The following is a 26,686-nucleotide window of genomic DNA, read 5'->3' as shown; positions in this document are numbered from 1 at the left end:
CACCGCCCCTTAAACTTCTGGACAAGTTTCGCGGCGGCGCCCGGGCGCCCAACCGAGCCGGGACCTGCCGGCGGTGACCGCGGAGCGGTGCGCGGCTGCCTTCCCCTGTCAGACACCCCGGGTGCCGGGCTGCTCCCGGCCCTTACGTCATGCTGCGGGCCGGTGCGGGGCTGATGCTCTGCTTCTGATGCCGTCGGGCCCGGGGTGGGGAGGGGGTGGGAGGGAGTGCTGACAAGGGCCCCGCTCTCCCTTTCCAGCCCCGCCGCTCCGCTCATCGCCCCCCTCCCCAGCTCCGCGCCCCCCGCCACTGTCCTCTCTTACAGGGGTCTCTCTCTCCCCAGCGAAGTTTTCAGGACGCTAAGAGCTTCTGGAGTGTAAGGGGAATACTTGCTAAACTCTGCCTCCTCTATTATTTATGTCCAAGCATGGTGAGTGATCCTTCATCTCCAGGGCTTAATATAAGCTTTACAGTCGGAAAGAGAGAGGTCGTTCAAAGATGGGGGTAGGAATAAAGGAAAATGAAATGTCCATATGGTTTGATTTTATTTATTTATTTATTTAAATCCAGAACGATATTAAGAGTATCTTAAGCAGCAAGATTAGAAGATTTCCATATATTACCAGTAAGAAACAGCGCTTAGCTGGATGAAATTAAAGCTTGAGCGGAAGCGTAATAATTGCCGCGCAGCACCTTGCTTGGGCTTTCCTTGAGACCGTGCAGTTTGCAGAGCGGTACCCGCTGCCTGCCACCAGCCTTTCCGTGTCTGTCCGCCTGGACAAGCAGCAGTGCATCAGGGAACAGTGGTGCAGGAAAACTTTCTTTCAAGAAAACTGTCATGCAGAAATAATCCAGAAACTGGAGTGAAAGAAAATTGAGGGGTGGAAGGTGACAGCCAAATGCAAAAATGTAGCGTAAATGGGGTGTGAGTGTGTGTGTGTGTGTGTGATGATTTTGCTGAAGGAGCTACACTTTCGGAAGGGGATGGTTTATTCTCAGTGTACGATGTTGGAAGTCCCCGCTAGGTATTTTGTAACTTTCATGTGGTGAATGAGGTTGTCGGTATCAAAAGCTTGAAATTCTTTATAAAAAATGGCTAAAATCCTTATTTGTGACTCCTTAATCCTAATGGGAGCTGTACAGGTCGCAAAGCACTAGGGAAAAGTGTGATTAATGATCAGTGATTAGTGATAAGTGATTAGTGGTTTTATTCAAACTGTTACCTCTGACCAGAAGCACACATCAGAGGATTAACAGGCTCTTTAGATAAATGCTCATTAGTGGAAGGGGGAAAGCAAAGATAATAGGCATGCACACAGGGACAACTTTCTAGGAAAATCATTCCTGTCTCTGGCATAATAAGCTCTATTAGCAGAAAGGCTCTTTAATTTAAAAGTTGCTTTTATCTTGTAAATCAAAGATAGATGCAGAACTTCGCTGCGCTATTATAACCTAAATTTTCCCATATCCACTAGATGTGGATTATCTCAGTAGTGATATTTTATTGAGAAAAACCCAATTGAATCTTTAAGAAACGGAACATTCCCAAGTGCTAAAGCCCTGCATCCCGAGGCATCCGCTCCCAACAGGCAGAGCAGAGCCCGCTGGCAGCGAACTAGATGGCGCAGTCCTGTTCTTTGTGAGTATATAGTCCTGGGTTATGAACTTAGCAAGTAGCAGCTTGCTAGGTGTCCTTCAACACTTACAACAAAGTTGATTCTGTGCTGGGTTGGAGGCTAGACAGTGCTATGAGTTTGTAGTCACATTTTCCACGTCAGTTCATCTACTGAGTTAAGGGCTACTGGAAAAAGGAGTCTCATTTGCTGAAAGAAACGGTGAGGGAGAGAAAGGAGGAGAGAATGAGATTGGGGCAAATAGCTACAACCTGGGATGAAACTCTTGATTGAACTGTTTTATACTGCTTTAATGAAGTGCAGTTCTGACAGCCTTAATTACTGAAGCCTAAAAGCTCTCGGGAGTTTTTCCCCCAGCGATCACTGGCAAGTGAGGTGCAGGGTTTTTTTGTTCGGTGGTTTGGGGTTTTTTTAATAATTTTTTTTAAAAGTCACTAAAAAGAAAGAACAGTTGTCGTGCTGGTTGAGCAAAACAAGGTGAACCTGACTGTCCTCTACAGAAAATGGTAAGGAGTCTTTTTTTTTTTATGATAACCGACCAAGGATTTCTTATTACTCTTTATTGTGAAGAACTGCTAGCTACTGCTGTCCATAGACTCTGTGATGTTTCTGCTGTCCTGTTAGCTTACATGAGATTTTTGTTTGTTTTTATCTGTGGAGATCACCAAAGTTTCAAAACTTTACATTAAAAACTTTGGTGAAACAGGAAATAGAAATCATGAACTTAATGCACGAAAAAGAAACTGCTGCCGTCTCCTATTGTTGCATCTCTAATTGGAGACTGCTAGGAGTAGTCAGGCTAACGCTTACAATCAAGAAGTTTTCTAACAGCATATGAAGCAGGCAATAAGCTCTGGCTGCCACTCTTGAATATTGGATGGCACTCTTCCAGGACTTAAAACTGCAGTATTAAAAAAAAAAAAAAGCTTTACACTTTTAGAACAATCAGAACCCTTTACCCCCTCACCAAAATGCCCAGCAATAGCTTAGCTTCAATTTATCAAACTCTACCTCTGCTAATTTACCCCCAGGGAATGTATATAGATGACAAGAACAGACAGAAGTGAGATTGTACCTGTCGTTTTATTTACATCGCCAGTTATCAGAATGACATTCACATATGAAGTGTAATAGGTACTTCTTAATTTGATGTTCACTTCCTCACTCTGAGAATCTCTAAGCACGCTGCCGTGGCTTACATCTATCCCATGTGCTGCAGAGGAGTCTCCTGTAACAGACTGTTTCGGTGAGAGCTGGAGTTCACTCTGCTGTTGATAAGAGAGAGGCTGTCTCAGGGTGCCTTCAGAAGGCAGCTTTAACGTACTAAACCTTTCAGCTTCGTGTGGGCAGAACCTCTTGCGAGCTCAGCAAGTCTTGCAGAGTGATTTGAAACTTGGTTATTAACTTGTCTGCTTTGTGGTCCCCTTTAAAAACCTATCTCTGTGCCCCTGATCAAGGCACGGGGATCTTAAATACTAGAAGAGTTCTTGCGAGGCTGTTGTTGCTTTTAAAACAATTTATTCAGTCAAAGAAATCTCCTATTATCCTTGTCATCCCGTGTCTCTAATTCCTGCCATCAGATAACTTTCTGGATTTTGCACAAACCTGTTGCTTTGAGGACTTATAACTATGTTCATGTATTCGTAGCAGTCTTTGAAAGCTTAATTTTAATTCCAGTGACCATCTTTCCTCTAAGTGCTTTATTATGAGAAAAATATTTCTGAGCAAGATATTGTGATAAAAAGGAGAGCAAAACTGTTTTTTCTTAAAGTGTTTTTTTTAATTATTAAGGATCATGTGATTTATTATTGGAACAAACCAGTGATTTTTCTCAAGGCCCTCAAATACTGATTTTTCTGGTAACTCATTACAGGAAAACTCTGCTCAGTAGACGCAGTTGCTGGAACCACAGAGACGTGCGTAAAGCAACAGGTCTCTCGGTTCTCCTTCATTATAGGTCCAGGTGATTCTGGCTTTGATTTGGTTTATGGTTATCTCATGCTAACTAAATTAATAGGTAGACATACATAATTAAGATAGCTTATTTGGCTTAATCTTTCCTGCATAAACTCTCGGTGCAAGGAGTGCGTGAGTCCCAGTGGACATACTTAAAATGCTTTGGGATTCTGTCAGTCCTGAGTCCTAATGGCAGGGCCGACCAGACAGCTTGGTAGGTCGCTGCCACTCCGCAGTATCTCAAAACAGTTCCTGTTGATTTGTCCTCTCCTTTTCTCCTTGCTGCATGCTATCTAACCCCTGAAAAAAAAAAACAAAACACCTTATTTCTGAGTAAATGATATCATGCTGCTCTGCAAATTCGAATGCTCTAGGGCTTCCAGGGCTCTAGCCCTGGAATAGTACTTTTAGGACTTCTGTGTTTTTTGTGTCTTGAGAAATGATCAAAGTTGATTGCGAATTTAAAGCAACAGTTTGGAGTAAGAGCTGTGAAAGCACTTTTTCCTCTTACCAAAGCGCATATTACTGTTCTGATTTACAGTTTTTAAGGTGTAGTATTCTCTGACACAGACAAAACAGTATCAGATAGTATCTTACCGTGCTGTGTTTGAACACCAGCCATATGACAGCAGCAAGTACCAAAATAAGCCGTTCTGGACTTGACATTGAAACCCAAAATGCTGCTATGGAATTTTTTTTTTTTGTTGTTGTTGTTGTTGTTGTTTGTTTTTTATTTGTTATACATATAGCCAAAGAGATTATTTAAGTTGCCTCAGGTGTGCATAGCAAGCACAACATAACACATATAAAGCAATTACTTTGGTGAACGTGGTGAAAAGACTTATTGAAGCTGATAAGCTGTTGTGTGTCTTCTTATATCCAAGGAGCTGTTCTCTTGGTTTGTGCACTAATTGTTTGCTCCCATTATGGCTCAGGTTAAAGGGGCAACCCGGACACTTTAAAATAATAGTATGTCTACTATTTTTCACTGAGGTGTTATTTTACTCTGTAATTAAAAATGTTGAGTGTCAGCTTTTTTTACTAGCCATCACATGGGAAATGCAGCTCTTATTTGCCCTTGGAGAGTTTAGAAAGAGTTGGTTGCCCTGGTTCATAGGTTTCTAGATGGTGATATCGAATGCTATTTTATAAACACAAAGAGATTTTCCAAGGATTTTGCTGAAGGCTGTAGGATTTTCGAAGTAAAACATTGAAAGCTTACGACAATTTCCTTAGCTTAAAAGATGTTTTGCTTTTGGTTCTTGTTACCATCTTAGATTTTTTTTGAGAATTTGTTCAAGAAGTCAGTCCCTCACACGACTTCACAGTAAACGTCTCGAAACGTTGTCGCCAGCAGTGCTTGTCTGGGTGTCCGGTTTTAATTATCTCAGCCTTTGAGACAGATCATGACACTACCGCGACTCCCTTCCGTATAGGGCGATGTGAAGGTGTGTGTTGCAGCCCTGCTTGGCCAAGGAGCTTCGCTCAGTCGGTGATAAAAACGACAATGTCTTTCAAGAAGCCAGGAGGAATGAGATTTGAATTTAATTGGGGGAAAATACTACAAATCCTCTATTACCTTTGCCAGCACCAGGAGCCAATTCTGCTTTTCTTTGGCTCTGACTGTTTTCATCACTATTACTAGGGTACTGAGACCTCTGTTAGCAGAGGAACTGGGCATGGTTTGATCTCACCCTCAACTCTCTACCCCACGCAAACTCTGTTACAAACAGTTTTTATCACCTTTTTGTCCTCTGCAGTATTTTCTCAAACGGCTGGCTTTGCTCTCCTTGCAGTTTCCTTCCTTGCTGAGGGCCTTGCTGTTGGGTGCCACCACGCAGTGAACATTTCGATGCTGTTGAAGTTCTTGGTCCCAATCTCAGCATATTTGTGTGTTTTGAAGTTTTTTCTGTCTGGGGATGTACTGAGCTTAAGCTGGTTATCCTTGAACACACTGCCTAAATTTAGTAGAGAAATTTATTTAATTAGGCTGATCTTCTAATTTAGAGGAAGAAGTGGCCTTTTTACCTGTTTACTTTGTGGGCTTGTGCCTTCACTTGCTCTTTCATTGCATGTAAGGCAGCGTTGTTCATAGCCAGTTGTTTTTTGGTTTGTTTTTTTTTTTTTTGAGCTGTTTGCAAGTACTCAGAAATTAATTTGGCTCATGTGAGAAATTAACCTGGACCACTGCTTCCTAGATTTAAAGTCTGAGGTTTTTTTCTTCTGGCCAAATGTGAGTAATGCCAGTTAATATGTAATGCTCAACACAGGGGGCTCTGTAGCACAATAAACAGTCTGAGATTGGGTTTAGGATGTGCTTGCATGGAGCAGCTACAACAGTAAGCACTAAATTGAGATGTTACTGTATTTCCCTCTATTTTTTTCCCCTTTATTGTGCTTTAAATCTTTCAGTTCTGGAGTGCTGAGTTGGTATGGTAATTACCTGTAAAGTAGTATTCTGGCTAAGTAAGCAGCAGAGCGTTCTAAGATGTGGATGATGATAATAGTAGGTCACTCTGTTGTGCACTGATGCTGCAAACCAACTGCCAGTAATTCAGTCATGTGTGAACTAGTTTACCATTATTCCCAGTCCAAGTATACCTCTCACTTAAATTTTTAGAAAAACCCTTATATTCAACAGCAACAGTCAGTCCCTAGGTGCAGAGCTTCAAAACATGAATAGTAAATCATAGCTCCATAGGTACTATCTGAATTAATTTTAGCTGGTTGGTTAAATATGGACCAGCTTTTGGCTCTGGTTAGGTCAGTGAATGAGTTTGTCACTAAATATTTTTAGGAGCCCAGCAGGAACTCCAAAGGTGACCTGAGTGTGTGATGGCAAAGAGCCTGGAATTGGGCTTGTCCAGAAATGAGCGCTGTCTGTCTTAGAAATCTGGGCATGCCAATAGCACACTTATAGAACCTTCCCTTCTTGGAATGGCAGTAAAAGGCAACCTAAAGAAACTAAAAGATGAGCAATGAAATAATAATAAAAAAAAAGATATTTTGTTGTTTTTTACTACCTACTGTTCAACTTCATTCCTGGGTGAATGTTTTAGGAAGAAGAAATAGTTGTTAAGGGTCTGAGAGGATTCAAACCACCACACCGACTTCCATGTATGTGACTTTAAAACCCAAAACTGTTCCTTTTGCTGGTGATGGGAGAGGGAGGGGACATACACACATTTGCACATTTTTGTTAAGGTGGAAGAGATCAGGATAAGCATCTGTAGAGACTTCCATGATTTCCCAGTGTGTACACAAAATAAAGGAAAAGAAGAGATTTTGTAGTTAAAAACAAGGAGTTTTCCTTCTTTCCTCATTTCCATGTTTTTAAGTGTGTATGTGTAGCACTTAAAGGTTGTCTTGTGCCAGTTACTTAATAAGGTAAGTGTATACTTCTTTTACTGGATATGCAATGGACAAGTATTTTAAAAAGAGAATGGGGGGGGGGGGGGGAGGAGAATGAACGATGTAAAAACTAAACCACTTTCTACCATTCCTGAACCGCTCTTTCATTCTCCAGCACTAATAAAGCAGCGCATGGACCCAAGCATGAAAATAGATTAAATTTGAGTAATTGCTGGTTTGTCACAAAAAAGTAAGAGAAAGCAGTAATTTAACTATTTTCATGTGAATCTTTAAAAGACAAGTTTCTCTAAGTAACTTGCTCTAACTAACTTGCTCTGGAAGTAGAAAGGATCAAAAGAGCTGTGGGTTTTATGACTGGGTAAGGAGAATTACATTCCTGTGGATTTAAAAAATATCATAGTAGAGCCTAATTCTCCACTCACCCTGATACAAATCTGGAGCAACTCTATTGAAATCTGTGGAGGTACCGACTGCAATAACACTCATTGAGAAGAAAATTAGATTCATGGGGTCTATTCTGAACGTAGCCTATCAGTTGTGTGCTGTGCAAATCCCATTATTAAAGTAATAGCCTGACATGTCACGTTAAGGACGGCTGTTTCCCCAAGATGAACATGTTTGTAGCTCTCCTCATCTTGTGACTACTTTTTAAGGGGGCAGGGGGATATTGAGAATACTTATTTTGTGCTCAATTAATATTCCTTCCGTGCACTCTCCTTCCTCTCACGCGCTTTATGTGTGGGTGCGCAGTCTGCACTCTCCATCATCTATCTGTCTGTGTCTCTTTGGCTGTGACAGTCACCACTCTGGCCTCAGGCTTGCACAACAGAAACGAAAAGCCCAACCAAGATTTTCAGTTAAACGTGGCAGGATATAATTCTGCTCCTAAATGTGATGTGCACTTTCACTCTTGACGACGCTGTTGTGAATTGGGAGTAACACCTTAGACTTCTGTTACGTTTTGGTTTTAAAGGCTTGGGGTAGGGTTTTTTTAAAATTATTATTAGAAAAAAAAAATGAGAGAGAGATGGAGGGGGAAAGAAGTGGGAAGGTGGTGTAGCCCTGCAGTTTTAACAAACTGAAGTATTTGTTTGCAGCCCTGGAAAGCCAGGCCCAAGCCTCTCAAGCATCCTGCACGGTTCCCAGGCTGACCTGCAAGTGAGAGCAGACAAAGTCTTTCAGAAATTGGGAAAAATCCCTTTGCTGCCTGAGCTATTCTGATTTTTTTTTTTAAACAGCAATCAACAGGGAATTTTGAATAAGAAAAACATTGTAAAGAGTGATAAATAGACAGCGTCCAGTGTAAAGCTCCCCCCACCCCTGCCACCTCCCCCAGCCCTATTCATGTACCCTCGCTTCCAATTCTCTTCATTTGATCCAGGATACATGCAGTCAGCTCTGTAACTTTTTGGTTTAACTCCACTGACTTCTCTGAAATCGTGTGGTGTATGGCCCATGGCTGTTTATGAACGGCACATGATAGGCAACTTCTCCATAAAATCTTTTGTGGGAAGAATGAATGAAAAGTTTTAGGCTTTATAACTGACCCCGGTGTGTAAAGGTTCTCCACATCCTTAACAATCCAGAGGTTAGTTTCTAAAAGAAAAATACACCCCCCCCCAACTATTATTTCATTGCCAAACATTTTTAAAAAGCACTATTTATGTAGGCCCTATATAAGCACACATTGTCTTATGTTCCTTCTGCTGGCTTTGCGTTTGACTGAACCATTATTCTCGGAGCACTGCTGTGCTGAGATCATCACTGATGATGGTGTGAAAACAAACAAGTTTTAGCACGAGAAGTCACTATATAATTTGACAGGGAGGTTGTCAGCACCAAAACATCCACATTAATTTCATCTCTGGTCTAAACAAAATAAAAATCAGGTGGCGAGTGGGAAAAATATGTTCTTAGGAGGAGGGGAAGGGGATTGGATCCAATTCTTCAAGGTGCTGTGTCAACTAAAAGGAGGACCTGTTGCAATCCCCATTGAAGTCAATGGGTGTTGAGGGCACTCGGGGACTGGTGGCATTGTGTCCTTTTTCCCAAAGTTTAGTAAAACTGCTGAGATGAAACTTAATTCCTCATTAATTCAAACTCCTAGCAAGTTCTCAGGAGAAAAGCTCTCTTTGTTAAAGATTGAGATACCCCCCCCCCCCCATCTCTTCAATAGAGAGCTAAAAAAAGTACATGTTCCAATTCGGTAGCCTTCAAGGCATCCTTCAACATGAAGAGTGACAATAAGAACCAATACTCTGCACATACCTTAAAGGTACAAAAGTTCTGCTTCGGAGGAGAGCGTTTCTGGCCCTGTCACTTTAAACAAAATAAGGACACAAAATGCTTTCTCTTTTATTCTGTTGAAAGGGATCTTTAATGTTATCAAGTATTATTTTATTTTCCCCAGCGTTAAATTAAAAACTTTTTGGACTAATGGACTACGTGTAGTCAAATACATGTTGTGAAAAACAATTTATCAAGTGATGTGCGTGCCACCTCCCCCTTCTTGTTTCTCATTCCCCGGTGCAAAATTACGACGGGCTTCTTTAACATAAACAGTTCAAGTCAATGAATCCCAGATGAGTCAATCAACTTAATAATATCCTAAAATGCAGGGGTTCCAGATAGTTTGTTTTACTGCTGTGCCGTGGCCTTACGCTTGAATCTCTTACCGGATTATCTAAATTGAGTGGAGTTTGCAGGATACACAAGGAAACACTTCGAAAACATTGCTCCCTCTGTAGCAGTTAGGATGCTACATCTTGTATTTTCTCTCTCGTGCTGACTGATTCTATACAATTTTTCTTGCCAAAAAGCTAGTATTCCAAAATATTAGGACAGCCTATTTCTAGACTGTCAGTCTTCCAGTTTTCATTTCAGAGTTTTTAGTCAGTGCACTGTCAGCCAAGTGCTTTTCAGCAGACTGAAAGTTTTTATGGACAGGGTAAGCTTAGGAAAAATAAATTTTGCGTGTTGTAATTAATGCTTAATTAATTTCTAATGAGGACAACAAGAGATACGATGATGACTGTCTTATCAATCTAGTTATGGTAATAGTTGACTTTTTTTTATTTTTAATTTGAATTTGCTATGTTGACTTCAGATAGCTTAAGTGTACTGAAGATGCCTTGAGCAAAGCATCAGTTTGGAGTGCTGTGGATGATGAGGTCCTTCCTGTATCTCTCCTTCCGAGGGAACATCCTTCTGTGAACAGGGGAAGATAGGGCATTGGGAGTGCTGCCACGCTGCGTGGCCACATCGCGCGGTGTGGGAGCATGCACTGCATGGTGGGTGTGAATGCGGCTGCAAAAGCCTTTCCCCACCAATAAAATTGCCAGCCGCTGGGGTTAAAGTGCCTTCAGAAACCTCAAGAAGAATTCCAAGCAAGAATAGGCTTAGCAAATACTGATCTATGAGAGGAAAATGCCTATGTCTATGTCTACAGAAGTTTTAGTGCTACGTAGCACCTGAAACGGGCAGGTATCACATGCAGAATGCATTTTGTGAAATACTGGTTGTTTGTAGCTCTGGCATTGCAGAATTTTAAGAACAAAACCAAGGATGGAGAGACTAAATGATAACATGGCAACAAGCTGTCCAGCTTATGCTGGGTGGAGAAAAAGGCAAAAGCAAGTGCTCCGTGCTATGGAAAAAACAGGTCTTTGTTAAGGGCTGGTTGTGAAAGAGTGAAACGAAAATGAAAAGCTGGTACTTTTTTAGCCTTTCATAATTCTGCAGATAGCACTTTCCTCATGTGCCCAGTGCCTCCCTAATAGCCATCTTCAAAATCTATGCTAAAACAGCATCACCCTATTGGAGCCCACACTAAAATGCCGGTTATTTCTCTGTCTAATGACCAACTCAGCTTAGTGCCATCTGTGTGCTTAAGTATGATGCATGTGAGATAGCCTCTAAAGTGGCAAGGGCCTGACCGAGCCTCTTCTCTCTTGCCAAGCCCCATATTTAGTACAGAGGGGATTTCCTTGCCGTTGTGCAGAGAAGACAGTTGGGCCACAGGGTTTCTCTACAGCCCCATCTGATCCTGAGTTAAATCAGGTAGCAGTTGCCAGGGGTAAGGTGGGCATCATTTAAGCAGCAGCAGCTTTGCAGGGGAGTTGTTCTGTCCTGTGTGGCCAGGCTGGTGATTTCTTTTTGAGGGGAAAAAAATATTCTCCCAAGACTTTCACATGAAGAAATTCACTGAAAGACATGGAGGCCTGAAAGTTACAGATCAGATTTTGTGACTAGCTTCAGCCAAAATGAAAGGGGAGGAAAATATGTGAAGAAGTCAAAATACTCAATTTCAACATTTTTTCTAAATGAGATACACCTCCTTTGACAATTGACTTATATTAAGACAGACACAAGGCACTAAATCATTCAGAGATAGTTTGGGTTGTTTTTTTTTTTGGTGCTCAATAAAGCCTTTCAGGTTGATGCAAACATTTTAACGTTTCTCTGTCTCTTCTTAGCATAGGGGACTGGAGTTTCTTTACCTTTCTTGTCTGCACAATGTAATGTTGTGCACATAAGATGGGATGAGCTGCTGGAAAACTTTGTTGGTGGAGAACTTCTAACAGCTGTGTAGAGGCCTTTTGTTGGCAGAAGTGCCAAATCTCCCAAACATTTCCTTAAGATTTGATCTAATTTGGTTTTGACAGAGAAGGTAACTGCCTTCCCTGGAGGGCTGTGCAGAACTGTCTTCATCAACTTACAGGGTGAGGAAAAGTTTGCTACAAGAAATCAAGTCTTTGTGCAACTTCACTGAGAGGAAATTCAGCTGAGGCTGTCCACTAAGAGCACTGTCAGAAATATCTTGGAATTTTTTTCAATGAAATCATTGCATAATTGTGAAATTCATGAACTGGAATAAATGGAGAAATAGTCTTTCTTTTAGGGTCTTTTAAATTTATTTCTTCTTTAGGGGAAATGGGGATGTCTTAAATTGAAACCTATTATTAGGAATTATCTGGTCAAAGTTCTGATAAAATGGTAGGTTAATTTGAATATTCAGAAATGGACTACGGGCAAGGGAGCTAAGGAACGAGTTCAGGTTTACAGTGACAGATTTTTTTGTTTGTTTGTTTGCCTTTGAGCATATCAGTTATGCTGTCTTTATCATGAGACATGATGGTTTTTGAGGGGGACAGAAATTCTTATTCTAGTTAAGTGCAGAACTGCATTTCTTGCAGGTTTGCTTAAATTGTGGGGAGTCTTTTAATCTCCACGTGATGGCTCTTTAACTTGTCTTTTCAAGTGTGTTTTTTGGTGGCTTGATGGTATGTAGAACATTTCCTTCCTGTACTTCAGCATTTCTAACCAAAATCTGGGTATGTTTGAAACCTTAGCTTATTCACACTTCCTAATCATAATCCCCTTGGTTTCCTTGTCAGCACCTTTTTGTGGTATTTCTCTGGACACCTCTATCTAATATCTCCAGAGGTTATTCTACAGAGTAACCTTTGACAAGATCTATTACTTACTACTTGCTGCTTTTAACAAGGTGAAAAGAGGTCAGGCTCTGTAAAAGGCAGGCATTATTAGAAGACTGCCGTAGAGTCTCTTGGTGGCTTGTCCATCTCTTCTGACAGCACCGTCTGTGAATTGGTTCAGAAGCCTCCTCTACAGCCCAAGAAAATACATTTATGACTTGATATGATCATAGGTAGACAACGTACGTGCTTGGGAAAGGGATTACTGTGTACATGATAAAGCTCCAGGCTGTTCCTCTGTCAAGGTCGTAGCCTACCGACGCACCCACTGGAATCTGTGGGATTTTTGCTGTCAGCTTCAAGCATACACGATTTTGGGCTGTCAGTTTTTGTACGATTCATTTAATCGACCTTTGCGACCAACCCTAATGACTTCTGCTGCTGCAAGAACCCAACCAGTAATTTGCTTACCCCTCCTGTCGCAGATTGGGATCTTCTAAATGAGACTTGGTGTCATCTATTTCTTTAACCAAATTAAGATGCGAAAGTCACCTCTTTCTGATGTGAGGAAACAGATTGCAAAATCTCACTTTGTCAAAAGACTAGCAGCAAAAGCCTTCTGGTTCACATGCAGTGTCTTAGAAATTAGACAAAGCATATTTTCTCCCAAATTAATTAAAAAGCTGAGAAATCGTACAGGAGATTTTAGACAGATCCCAGAGGTATCTAAAATGCAATTGAAAAAAAGAAGTCTAGTCACGTTGTCTGCATGCATCCTCTAAAAATGAATGAAAAGTCTTTCTAAGGAGCTTTGAAATACCTCAGTCTGGGGTTTTGTCAATGAAGGACGATGATTTTTTTTTAGTCTGGTTCTATCAGTGACTTGCCCCAGCTTGCTCCTTCATGATTTCTGTAAATGTAGAGCCTGCTGCTGGTATGCCTTTCAGATGTGAATAGCTATAGCACGGGGTAAAACAACCCCACGCTATCTGAGGCTTAACAGTAAATCCTGAGGATTTTCCCTCTCATCCCCAAACACTGAAAATCAGACCAACCTGTTGCTAACATAGCTTTCACTTTCTGTCCGGAGACTTTCAACTAACCAACACGTAGCCAGTAACTGAAGTGCTCCATCTTGGGATAGAAATTTAACTTGATTTACCTAATGGGAACCGACTGCCACATGACTACTGTATTTTGCACGGCATGGGCAGCCTGGGCTGAGCCCTTTGCAGAAATTAGGCATGCTGAGTGTCTTGAGAATATCTAAAGGTATATAGGGAGAGCAGGGTGTAAATGTGAAATGTATATTACTTATTTTTGCTTCAAAAAAAGAAAATAAAAAGTGAAATATTCTTTTTTTCCAGTACAATCAAAATAGAGGTTAAAATATATACTGCTAGGGCAAGGCAACTTTCCGCAAGAAAGCCAACAAGCGAGGTGAAATCTGCTTCTCTCTCAAAGCCTTTGGGGTTTGTGGAGGCTCTAAAAAAGCCTCTGCAGGTGAAGGCCATTCCTGCTAGAAACTGTTGACCTTTTACAGTAAACCTAGGTCTTGATACAAGCTTAGTATGATGATCCGAACATCAGGATCTGTGCATTTCAAATTCCAGCCACAAAAGTGAGGTGCTATCAGAACAGAAATGAATTACTTTCCTCTCCCTACCCTGTTTTGACTATGATACCATAACCCACAGTTGATGAATAACATCTGATTTACATTCTGTCAGAGATGCTTGTACATGCGCTTCTTTGTTTGTGTTATTTTTCCCCCAAACCAGCCGCAAAAGCCCTACTGCTCATTGGTGTAAAACTCTGACTTAAAGGGGAATTCCGCCTACAACTGAAAAAAAAAGAAAAAAGAAAAAAAGATGCAGAGCCTGTAGTGTGGGAGAAAAAAGGGTGTTTGCATCAAGGGGAGTAGAAACCCGGGAGCTGAGGCTCTTCATTAAGAGTTGGGGCTGCGTTAGCTCTTGCCGCTCGTTTGTCTTCTGCCCAGGGGGATGTGTCTGTGTTCCCTTTGCAGGTACCTGCTGGATAGGGGGAAGGCAGGTCCCCTGCCCTGCCTTTTCCTGTCGTGCTCTCAGTAAGTGGTCTGCCTGTGGGCTCCTGCGTGAGCGCAAGCTGGGGCACGTATATCAGGGAATTCCCCCAAATCTAGGGTCGACAAAATTATGTCTAAACATAGTGTGCTACGGTGTTTCTAACAGGAAGCACCGGATTACCAGAGCAGAAGGGGTGTTTGCAGGTTTCCGGAGGTATTCAGTGGTTAAGAGCTGTGGTAGCTGCGTGAACGTTCCTTCCCTGTGAGCTGGACCCAGTTGGGAAGATGGGATTTTCCTTTCTGGCAGGCCACGCTCAAAGGGGGAGAAAAGCTCTCTGCTCCTAGAGCTGTATCTCGTAGTGGGCTACCCTACTCTGACTCTTAAGGCTGCTGAAAGAAATTCGAAAGCAGCAGCCCCAGGTGAATTGGAAGAGGGGTGAAAGTGCGGAAATGTGGTATTTCCCAATCTGCGGTGAACTCAGCCCTTCCCACATCTCCAGGATAAAGTTCATTTGCCATAAGGTAGTGTAGGTTTTCTTATCGTGAGCAGAATACTCCAGAATAACATTGGCTTTCATTTCAAAGCAAAGGGGAAATGCTAGTTCAGAGGAACCTGTAAGTCAGTGAAAGTCTTTTGTGTCAAAAGACAAGTTCTCTTCTGGATGTAAACATTGTTACACTATTTACAGTATAATACTGTTGTTTATGCTTTAACTCTTCGCCTATTAGAACAAATTTTCTTTCAAGATGATTAAATGCTTTTCATTTTTTTAAACATTCTTTTTACCAGGCTGTGTAGTGATTATGACATTCTGTGATTTAGGTTAGGTGATTCTTCTGTGCCAGCTGGATAAAAAAAACCCCAAACCACCTCAAAACCCTTGCAGTAAGTTGGTATGGTATTAAATCAGATCGCTGCTGATCCTGTGGGTGTGCTGGGACTCTGCTCCTAGGTGCTTGTAACTTGTGCGCTTCCAGAGGCTTGGAAAAAAGTGCTCTCATGAAAAACTGAACATCGTGGGTAATGAAGGCTGAAATTGTTTATGCTAATCACATCAATTGGAAAATGATCTTCACTCAGCAACTCTTTTAGCAGCAAATTAAGACAGCAAGTGAGTATGTTGGTGTTAGGGATTGGGTTTACTTTCTAGCAACTTCTGGTGGGTTCTAGCACTATTTTCTGCCCCAAACCAGTACAAGTGCATCTTCCCGTCCTCTGTGTGAGGCAGGAAGTAAGCCTATGCTGTAATTCGTTGCAGTCTATCCAGTGAAAGTCCGGGGTTGCCTTTGCTACGCAGGCTTTTCAGGAGCAGCTGCAGGCTACGTGCATCGGCTCTCCCTTCAGCGGTGCCTCCACGCCACTGGCCAGCGGTTTCGGCTGCCTTGTGCAGGTTCCTTGGGATGAAAACCGCGGCTCTTCCAGGCAAAGCATTGCTCCTCGCCCCCGAGAGCGCGCGTTCCCCGGCGCTTAATGCTGGACAAACCCCTCTCTCCGCACCCTCCGACGTGCAGATGCTCCCTTACGGTTCGCGTAGCCGGGCTCCGGCGTGAAGTACGGGCAGGGCTGCGGGTGCAAGCGCAACCCTCGCCGCCGGGCCCAGCCGCACCGCGCCATCTCCCTGCGCGCACTCACCGCCAGAGGCTGCTGCCAGCCCGCGCCTGCCGGCGGGGCGGGGCGGGGCGGTGCCGGGGCCGCCTCACGATGCCGCTTGGCCCAGCGCGGCCCGGCCGGGGGCAGCGGTCGTGGCACCGCGGGTGGGGGGGGGGGTGACTTCCCCCGTCTCTGGGAGCGGGGAAAGGCTTCCCCCCACGGTGCCTGCGAGAGCCCGGGCCGCGCACTGGGAGGGTTTTTCTCCGATGTCGTTTTTACACCCGCCCCGTCTTCCTGCTTTTCCGCAGCGGTATTTGGTCTACAGCGAAGCCTTTCGCCTGTCAGCTGTCTGTGTGCCAGCCCAGAGTAACCCAGGGACTCAGAGTCAGACGCATATGAACCTGCGGCAGGGGGTCTGGAACTCTGTGATCCTTGGGGTCCCTTCCAACCCAGCCCATTCTGCGATTCTCTCCGAAGAGCCGCGGAGCTTCCCGGGGGAGTGGGTGTTCGCGAGGTCAGGAGGAGAAGGAGATGAATTAATGTGGTTCTGCCGCGGGGCGTTGAAACGCTGCGTGCGCTCACAGGCTTCCTCATGTTTCCGTGATAGCCTGTTACTCTCTAAAAGCCTCAGAAAGTCCTAGGTGTCGCCGATTAGTTTGTATAGGCAAACAAGAGGGTTGCTTTTTTCCCCCAGGAGTGTGTGGAGTTTAATCAGCAAGCCCGGGCTTGTTCGCTCGGTATAGTAGTAAATCAGTCCTAAATCTTAAGGAGATGCTCCACAAATTCTGTTGACTATCAGTAGAAGGTTTCGCATCCAACACCACTGATTTATTTAAGTATAGGCCATACACCATCTGCTTAAATCGTGTTTACTGTGTGGAAGGAGACAGCGTTTTACTGATGAATTACAGAAGAATGATAGCCTGACTTACTCTTCCAGTGACACCTGTTTAGGAATAATTTGTTAATTGCTGCTTTGAGGCTGATTCTTGTGTTCTTCAAATGAATAGGTTTAGCTAATATCACGTACTAATTTACTGAATAGCTACTCACTCTAATGCAACAATAATGACGTGTAATTACCTGCCACAGTTACTCCGGTCTGCTTGCGGGGCTCAGCTCAGGATGAGAGGGAGAAATACGTGGGAGAGAGGGGAGGTTGTATTCTTCACTGGTGTACAGTCACAGTGTTAATTCACGTCTAGAGATTGTAGTTTGTAAATCTGCCACCCACTTGCTCAGTGTTGGAAGCCTCTCTGTCGAAGGAGCTCTGGCTAGGTACGATCCCAGCTCTCTGCGGAGGGGCTCACTGCAGTGCTGGCGTTTGCGTAGCTGCCATTCTGAAGCATCTAACACCTAGATTTTACTCTAAATACAGCCCTAACAGCCAGCCCATGCTGAAAATCATTGAAAATTTTTATTAGTGAGACAGGAGGAGTTTAGCTGTTTTGGTAAAGTGGTTCTGTGTATTTTATTACTGTCCCCAGACCGAACACAAAATATCTATCTGACTTTCTAGCGGACTACGTATATGTGTGTATGTACTTTTGCTAATGTTATTTACTCGGTATAGGTGGAAATGAGTCAGCTCTGAATGTGAGACTTCAAAGTGAAGCCAGCCACATGAGTGAAAATAAAGGTACTCTGTTGGGCGTACTCACTCTCTGGTCACCGGGTGACTCACCCAGCGACTCTGGTCACTGAGCTCCATCTGTGAAAGGAGTTTGCTTCAGACTTATGCACTACTGCTGTAGGCCAGACCTTTGTCTCTGAGGAACTTTGTGCCATTTGCAGTGAGGGCTTTTACCTGTGGATATTTAGTGGCTCTGCACGGTGTGTACTACCATATACACCAGTAACACCAGGGACTGCTTAGTCCTTAGTGCCGGACCCTTAAATTAACACATATCAGAAGCTTTATACTCCAGCAATGCACAAGAAAAGGTATAGTTAGTCACTTTACAATAGGAAAGAGATTTGTGTACATATAGAAGTATGTCAACAAATGTATGCCAACAAGTACACAGAGTACAATACATACAGGAGAAGAATGATTGCAAGTATTTGTCATTCATTTCCCAGTTGCTTGTAAGTCGCATTTGGCTACAAGAAGGGTGAGTGTGAGAGAAAACATTTTGGTTTATAGCTCTCACCTTCTACACAAAATGTACTACTGGGAAACAGGAAAGAGACTCCTGCTGTGAAGGGGCCATGACAGAGCATCTGGGTTTTTCATGTAACAGCATTCTGGGTATTAACATGAGTGGGCACCATGTTGCTTTAAGTGAGATAACTATTTACAGGAGTACTGCAGCTCTGGTTATCACTGAATCCAGGTACCCATAAACTGCACGAGCTGTAGTCACTTGGGTAATCTCACAAGTGGGTTTGGAGTTTTTTTATTGTTTGTTTATCTGGGGGGGGGGGGTGTTTGTTGCTCTCTTATGACTGATGACCAGGTGACTGTTCACAGTTTGTGAGGGAACTGCTGGGATTGCTCTAGTCCGTCTTAGCCTCTAGATCCTTCTCAATTTTACATACTCTTTAAAAAAAATATGTTATTTATTTATTTTAAATGTGACTGCTAGGCATTACTAACTGAAGTCTGTGGGTGGTTAGCTTTGTTCTCGGGCTTCCCTGTTCATGTTTTCACTCTGGCTGCTCCTCATGCTTGTAGTGCCTTAGAGCTGGCATGTCACAGCCGCCTTTGCCTGTTTTCACTATCTGGGCTTCCAGGCTCCCCGCCACCCCCTGTGCATTGTTGGGTATTAACTGAGTACAAGCATCACATCGCTGATGCATATCAAATCTGGAACGATGGTCAAACACTCTACCCACTTGTGTCTGGGTGTTTCTTGGAGGTTTTGGATTTCTTAGGATTTAGCGCTGAGTCCCCATGTCCAAAGCAGGAAGTCATATTGCTTTTCCATTTCAGCTTACTGGTTTTCAGCCTCCGACTCCACTTGTGTTTAGGAATAACTGAAAGCAGTTCTTAACAGTCCTGAAATGCCTTTTCTTTAACATCTTCTTATATAATGCTAAGACATGAGTCTCTTCTCATGTCTGTTCCAGTTTACAGTAGGCCAGGCTGGTGCCCTTGGTGTTTATATTTGGTACAGACGTGGCAATGCGCCAGACCTACTTTTATCACCATAAACAAAGATGCTCTGGATATATCTTGGTAATATTGCCTCAGCTGGTGCTAATGGGTTTTGACCTTTTTGCTGTGCCTTTTTTCCTCAGCATTTTAAGTTTCATTTTAACCCTCTGATTACTTTTTTCCTCTTTTTTTTTTTTGCTAAGGTGGCTGATCAAGTCTTACTGGTTTCTACAGGTACAGTGCCTTTTTGCAGGGTTGCCAGAATCAGCAGCTCTCCTCTGCATTTTAACTTGCTTTTGCTTGGCTTTACATTGTTTTCTAGGTGTTCTTCTCTTTGAAACTTAACCTGTGTGTTCAGCCAGAGCACCCACAGTGACTATTCATCCTCAGCGTATTAGATGAAGGAGTCGTGGTGTTCTGTTGCATTCAAATCAGTGTCTTGCTCTGCCCTGTTGCCCAGCGGTGGGTGGTACTCCTGTGAGTCATCTACTATAAATGCCAAATGATGGCATCTTCTGCTTCATGATGTTCTTATTGGCAGTGTCGTGCACCGCCAGCAACTCGATCACATTTCTCCTGTCTAATATTGCTGCTCATCACAATTGCCGTGATCACGTTGCAGCTGGCTGCACAGCCAGGCTGGGATCTAGCTGGTTGTTTGATCCAGTGGCATGGTTGCAGATAGAGCTGATAGGTTTCTTGTATAGTATCTGTACACAGACTTTGCTTAAGTCACATGTCATATATTCTCTTCTTCCAGAGAATTTTTGTGTCCTCAATCACTGCCCGTACGACTATATGAACTACTCGCCCCCCTCCCCAGGATTACTGCAGCATTAGTATATAAAGCAGTTCTGTTTCCCACAGTTGTCCATAGTCTGTGCATTTTTTTCCTTTCAGCCTTTCCTGATGCTTTCCAGATCCTGTGCACAGGATCAGGGTGCCAGCAGTCTCAGCTAGTCTGTCTTTGTTCTGCCCTCTGAATTCTTCAAATGTGTCTCCATGTACTTAATCTTCACTAGGATTTATCATGGTAATTCAGCTGCCTATGTTGTTTGCAGATATTTACCTTGGGTTAAATTTGTTTCCTTCTATTGATTTTTTTTTTCTCTCAGAACTTCAAGTGGGTGGCTGCATTCTTAGTTCCCAAAGGCAAGTGTTTACTCCTTAAAGTCTCATGCCATTAGGTTGAATATTTTTTTTCCTATGGTATCATTTAATTTGAGGTCATAGAACTCGCTGCACACAGTTTATGATTGTTTCCAATGCTTCCAGCATTTTAAACATAATCTTCTCATTCACTTTTTGTCTATTTCGTCCCTATACTCTTTACCATTAGGCTGGGGGAATGATGGGAGAACAAAGTAATAAAGCTTTTAAAAATTTGTACAAATTCAGGTCCTGCTCCTATTACTGTGCAATGCATTTTGTTGGAAAATCTTAACATTTTTGATAGTCTGAACCACTTCATGCTGTCAGGGCTTTCTAAAAGCTACCTACATGTGTCCTTATTTTTAGCTCTCTCCCTTGCAACTGTCCCTCTAGGCTGGTTGCTGCTGTGTTTTTAGTATGCTGGGTGCTGGTTATTGATGCTAGAGGGTTCTGTGAAACTTTAAAAAGAAATAAAATAGCCTGCTACTTTTGTCAATGCAAAATGCTACATGATACCTCTTTAACTTTCTGAATTTGTTTGCAGTTTTAGTAAAAGTCAGTGGGAATCAACCATTCTTCATCTCCTGGCCTACAGGTACATAGAATTATAGAATCATTCTGGTTGGAAAAGACCCTTAAGGTCATCCGGTCCAACTGTTAACCCAGCACTGCCAAGTCCACCACTAAACCATGTCCCTAAGTGCCACATCTACAGGTCTTTTAAATGCCTCCAGGAATGGTGACTCCACCACTTCCCTGGGCAGCCTCTTCAGTGCTTGGCAACCCTTCTGGTGAAGGAAGTTTTCCTAATATCCAATGTAAACCTCCCCTGGCACAACTTGAGACCATTTCCTCTTGTCCCATCACTTGCTACTCGGGAGAAGAGACCGACCCCCACCTGGTTACAACCACCTTTCAGGTAGTTGTAGAGCATGATAAGGTCTCCCCTCAGCCTCCTTTTCTCCAGGTTAAACAACCCCAGTTCCTTCAGCTGCTCCTTATAAGACTTGTGCTCTAGACCCATACCCATGCAAGTGTTGGATGCAAAGGATGGCGTGTTGGCCCTGCATGCACTCACAGGCCTCAATGTCCCTGACCAGCCCAAGCTCCTTGCACTCAGCTTTGCTCTGGCTGTTCAGTCCCTGCCTGGGCTATGCTGTACCTATTTCCAGCTCAGCCACAGCCATACCTCTGCCTGGCCATGGATCCTGCTGGTCCTGACTCACCAGTTGACTTCCTGACTTGACCTTGGACTTTCTCCATTGTCACAAACACGTCTCATGATCTGCACTCTTGCTGGAGCTGGGATGCCATCTGTGGGGCAAGGGAACAGGGCCCTGGCTGCACGGGGGTGTCCTACATGCTGGGTATGCCCTGGATGGCCTGTGTATGGGTGCTACGGTGATTTAGTGCAGGGCAGTCCAGGTCAGCATGACCCATGGTGAACCATGCTGATGGAGATGTGGCTGTGACAGAGCTACTTGGGTGTCTCTGGGCTATGTTTCCTGGTGTTCTGAATCCTATGGGCATAAAGTGGATATGGTGCAAACCAGTCTGCATTGGCCTCATGATAACAGCTCAAGCAGGAGGGTGGTGTTTGAACCACAGTCTGACCTCAGAGCCTTGCCAGGGCTCCAAGTAGCATCAGGTACAGTGTTTCCCTCTCTGTATCATAGTTAATTCACTGAATCTGGTTAAACCACCCATGGATAATTGAGAATTGAAAGTGTTTGTGTGTGCTGAAACTTAAGCATGCAATTGAGTGCTTTGATGAATCTGGGCGCCAATGATTACCCATGGTGTAAACCAGTGGGGAACTGGAACTGGGATTCCTGGGACTTCAGTGGGAACGTGGAGAAAACAAAGCAAGTAACCAGCTTTAAAGCTGATTTACAGAAGCAGGTGTGCTAATCCTGCAACCCACTTACTTGTGTGGTTAGCTTGGGAAGACCAAAAATACTGATACTACTCCTGTCTTTTCTGCATACTTGTTCCTCCTTAAATTTTTAGCTTTGAAGTCTATCTCATTTTTATCTGATCTGAACCCACGACTTCATGACCCATCATCTCTTGTAATTTGTTCTGATGCTGATGCCATCTCATCTCTGAAATTCCTTTGCTCATGTGCCTCCATAGCTTCAGGTATTGAAAGTTTATTTATGTTAAGCTCTTTGTAACTGAAAAGTCATTATTATTATTGATTACTGCATTATTTTTCTGTGCATCTCCTAAAAGTTTTTAAGTTTTCCAAATTATTTCCAAACTTGCATTTCTCCTGCATTTGCCAAATCTTGAGATTCATTCCAGATTCAGAGCCAGTAACATTATCGCTGTTAGTCAGAACTTGCTTGGAAAGGGGATTTCTTCCATATTGGCTTAAGCTCCTTCATGGCACTGAACACTTGGAAGGTCTTGGCCCCTTTTCTGAGAAGTGGTTCAAACACATTCATGCCAAAGGAGGAAAAATAATTGGCTAAAAACAAGCGATCATAGTATCTTTCTTAAAAGTCATTATGTTAATTTTCCTTGAGGGACTTCTCTCTGGATTGTTCTGTAACTTAATTTAAAAAAAAAAAAAAGGTAATCTTGGTTCAGAAGCTCTCTTGCTGGTTATGGAGGGGTTGGTACTTCACTTATCATGTATTTATCTTTTTTTTTTTTTCCTTTTCTTTTCTTTTCTTTTTTGTGCACCGGAAGGCAATCAGTACTTTTATAAATTAAAGACAAATGAGGAAAATGCAAATATTCCCCTGTGCTGGAGGGATATATTTCCGGGGAGAAACCAAGCCAGGAGTGGCTTTCAAACTTCTAAATCTGTTTTATGTGGTGTATAAGAGATTGCTGTCATCACCCAGATGCAGGAAATACCAGTGCTGGGCTTAAGGGGGACAAAGTAAACTCGACAATGGACTGAAAAGAAAAATAAACAATCGACCAACCATTTTTATAGCTTGTTTTTTCTCTTGCTTTAAGAGTAACATTCACCTTCATTTACCAGAGTTCTGTGAAACATCTGTATCAAGCCTTAAACTTGCTTGACCTTAGTTTAGGTTCAAGGTTCAATATATTCCATGTGCACGGATGATTTTACAAATCCACGAGAGCTCTGACTCTACACAAACCTTTTTCCTTGTCCCAGATTTGGCCTCCTTCTCGCTAAATAAATCCAAGGACAACTTTCTCTCTCTGTCTTTCTTTCTCTGAAGATTGCTGCAGGGGTGCCCTTGGGGCTTGCAGGGTGTTACAAGGCTTAGGAATAAAGAGTGAAAGTTGCCTTAGAGGATGAAGTCAACCTACCATAACAACTGCCCTGGAAGGAGTCTTTTTTAACTTGAAGAATTTAATTTAAAGGCTTCATTTTGCTAAATCTTCTAAAACAAATGGTTCAGCGTTTGTATAATTTTGAAATCTGTACTTCCTATCTCATTTGTAAAATTGTGAGAGATCTCTAAGTGGCTCTGAGCAAAACTCTGAACTGAATAATTTCTCTCCTCCAGCTGCCTGGCTATATTTCTTCCCAGGGCTCCTGTGGGTAACTTTAAAACTACGTAACAAACAGTTGTATATATAGGGTACAAAATTTGGGTTTTAAAGAACCTGGTGGCAGTCAGACCATGAGCTTTGAAACAGAAATGAAATGTCAGGAATTAGTTACAGCTCCCCAACACAAGTCATAGTGATGCCATTATCATTTAAACCTATTTAAAAGTAACTTATGTGGACAATACTGTACAAGCTCAATTGATATCTAAAGTGATATCTAAATTAATATCTTTTACAGCTAATATCCGATGGAGTTTGGGGAAAGAAGGATGAGAAAACCTACTAATCTCTGTTTCCTTCCATGGATGGAAGTGCAGAGATTGGAGCCAGTTTTCTGCACTGGTGGCAGCAAAACATGATCTGGCTGCAAAAAAAAGTGACCTATTTTGGACCCTTTCTTAACCAATCACTTTCTAATCTGTGCTTTATGAATAGGAATAGCAATGCTGTCACACATTTTTTTTCTCAGTGCACAGGTTTAAAGGCAGCCAGCATTATCCTAGCTCAGACAGGTACAGCCGCTTAGCTCAAGAGCAATGTCATGGGCTGTTGTGGTTTAAGCCCCACACAGCTGCTCACTCAGTCCCTCTGTGGTGTGATGGAAGAGAAAATTGGAAGAGTTAAGATGAAAAAACTCGTGCATTGAGATAAAGACAGTTTAATAGGTAAAGCAAAAGCCACACGTGGAAGCAAAACAAACCAGGGAATTCATTCCCCACTTCTCCTGGGCGGGCAGGTGTTCAACCATCCCCAGGAAAGCAGGGCTCCTTCATGTCTAATGGTGACTTGAAAAGACAAGCGCCCTTACTTGGAATGTGCTCCCCCTCCTTCCTCTTCCCCCAGCTCTATATGCTGAGCACAACTTAATATGGTGTGGAGTATCTCTTTGGTCAGTTGGGGTCAGCTGTCCCGGCTGTGTCTCCTCCCAACAACTTGTGCACTCCCAGCCTACTTGCCGGTGGGGTGGTGTGAGAGGCAGAGAAGTCCTTGATGCTGTGTCAGTGCTGCTCAGCAGTAACAGAAACTATATTGTCAACACTGTTTTCAGCACAAATCCAAAACTCAGCCTCACACTAGCTATGAAGAAAATTAACTCTACCCCAGCCCAAACCAGCATGTGTGCTGATATTGCCTCCACAGTGTGGGTAGTACCTCTGCCCAGGTCTGCATCACGCTGTGCAAACAGGCATGTTCCCTCAGAAGCAGCTCAGACGTTTTGTGTGGCACAGCAGAGCTGTGTCATTAGCCCAGGCATAACCTTCTGAGACAACAGACTTATAAGTTAGTTTGTGATTTTACACACCTATAGGCATGTTGTTAACTTGAAGGTGTTTTGTTGAAAAAGCATGTAAGGCACGTTTGTGTTCTTGCCCCTGAATGGAAAATGCCTTCTTGCAGTCTGGCAGGAGACAGTTCTCCTTCTGTAATGATTTTGGTGTCATGAGATGCAGGCCCTATTTACCAACACACCTCTGGGAAGCTATAGATCCTTCCCTCCCTTTCATCCCCCCACAATCAGTTCCATTTTTGCCTTGAAGTAAATAAACTTTTAAAACAACTTGGGTTTATGGAAGAGAGTTCATGGAGCTGTGATAAAGCACTTCAGGCTGTAACTTACACTTGCTTCCGAGGCTTCATTTTTATTGCTTAAAAAAATTCTCATATGATCTCACTTTTGAATTGGGTACTTCAAAGGTTGTTCAGTCCATGTTCCTTCGAGGCTGCCTATGCAACCCTATAATATTTTTCCCATGTTCTGTTCTCTTCCTTCCCCCCTCCCCCCTTTCATCCTTATTAACTGGAAAACACCAAAGGGATTTTCACACACCAGAATGAGTAGTCTTGCAATATTCTAGCCACGCTTCTTTAAAAGTTACTCTGAAATCAGAATCCATGGTAGATACATGTTTTCAAGCTCTATCAGCCAGGGACAGAACTAGTTTTGGTACCCAGGCTCGGTCACTTACAGTAGATCTGCAGGCAGAACTGTTCTGGTAAAACCCTCCCAAAAGGGTTTGATTTAAATTAGAAATAATTGTTTTATGATTTATCACACAATTAAAGTCTTTTATCAAAAAGCACAAGCTATACAGGCTTTGTGAAAAGGAACGAAGGAAAGAAGGGATCTTTGCCAGCACATATGTAGTCTGATTTTCTTTATTTCCTCCTCCCTGCCCCCCTGGATATGAAGTCATATTCACTAGTTACATGGGCTTGACCTCTCTTGGAATTGGGACCTTCACCACTGTGAGGTTTGACTGCTTGAGTTGTATGCTCTCTGTCTGGAAGTTGTGATGATCTAACTGACAATGCCCTAACAACTCCTGCAAATTTGGTCTCTTTATCAGTTGCATCATATATGTGAACAGAAGAGATGGAATTGTAAAGTTCCCTAGAGGAGTTTTGCCTGCATTGAGGTTGAAGCCCAAATCATTCCATAACTCTCTCCTGAAGTCTTCACACAAACATCCTCCCCCAAGTATTTTTTCTGCTGTGATTTCAGTTTATTTTCCCTTTTTCACTTGGAAAGTAGGAGAAGGTGAACAAGGTTGCCAGAGAAAGCCATTAAGAAAAAAAGCTGAGAGAACTTTCTTGAGTTTCTTGGTAGTACAAGATGAGAACACATTCCTTGAGTTGCTTGGTAAAGGACTGCAATGACTTTTTTTTTTCCCCTTAAATTTTCCTTTCTCTTACACTTACCTACCATAATGATTCATTTCCTCTCATGTACACCTGAGATTGAAATCTATAAAAAAAAAATGTGGAGTCTACTTAAAGAGCTAAGTGCTGGTGCTAGAAGCAAGACAACCTGTGAAGACTTCTCTCAAACAATTAATTGAAATGAAACAAGCTTTCAGTGT

General features: G+C 42.8%; 1 protein-coding gene across 1 annotated transcript in view; it reads left to right on the top strand.

The window, feature by feature from the left end:
* Nucleotides 1–418: 418 nt before the first annotated feature.
* CREB5 (cAMP responsive element binding protein 5) overlaps nt 419–26,686 on the top strand; it is a gene marked incomplete at its 5' end in the record, with an annotated part of 249,996 nt that continues 223,728 nt past the window's right edge. Inside the window, one exon of the mRNA XM_084280315.1 lies at nt 419–428. Within this exon, the coding sequence (XP_084136441.1) occupies nt 426–428 (3 nt within the window). The remainder of the gene's footprint in view (nt 429–26,686) is intronic.

This window comes from Gallinula chloropus (genome assembly GCF_964237585.1).
Source record: "Gallinula chloropus genome assembly, chromosome: 2".
Classification (NCBI taxonomy): Eukaryota; Metazoa; Chordata; class Aves; order Gruiformes; family Rallidae; genus Gallinula; species Gallinula chloropus.
The sequence above is the reverse complement of the archived record's forward strand: the minus strand, read 5'-3'. Positions and strand labels throughout refer to the sequence as shown.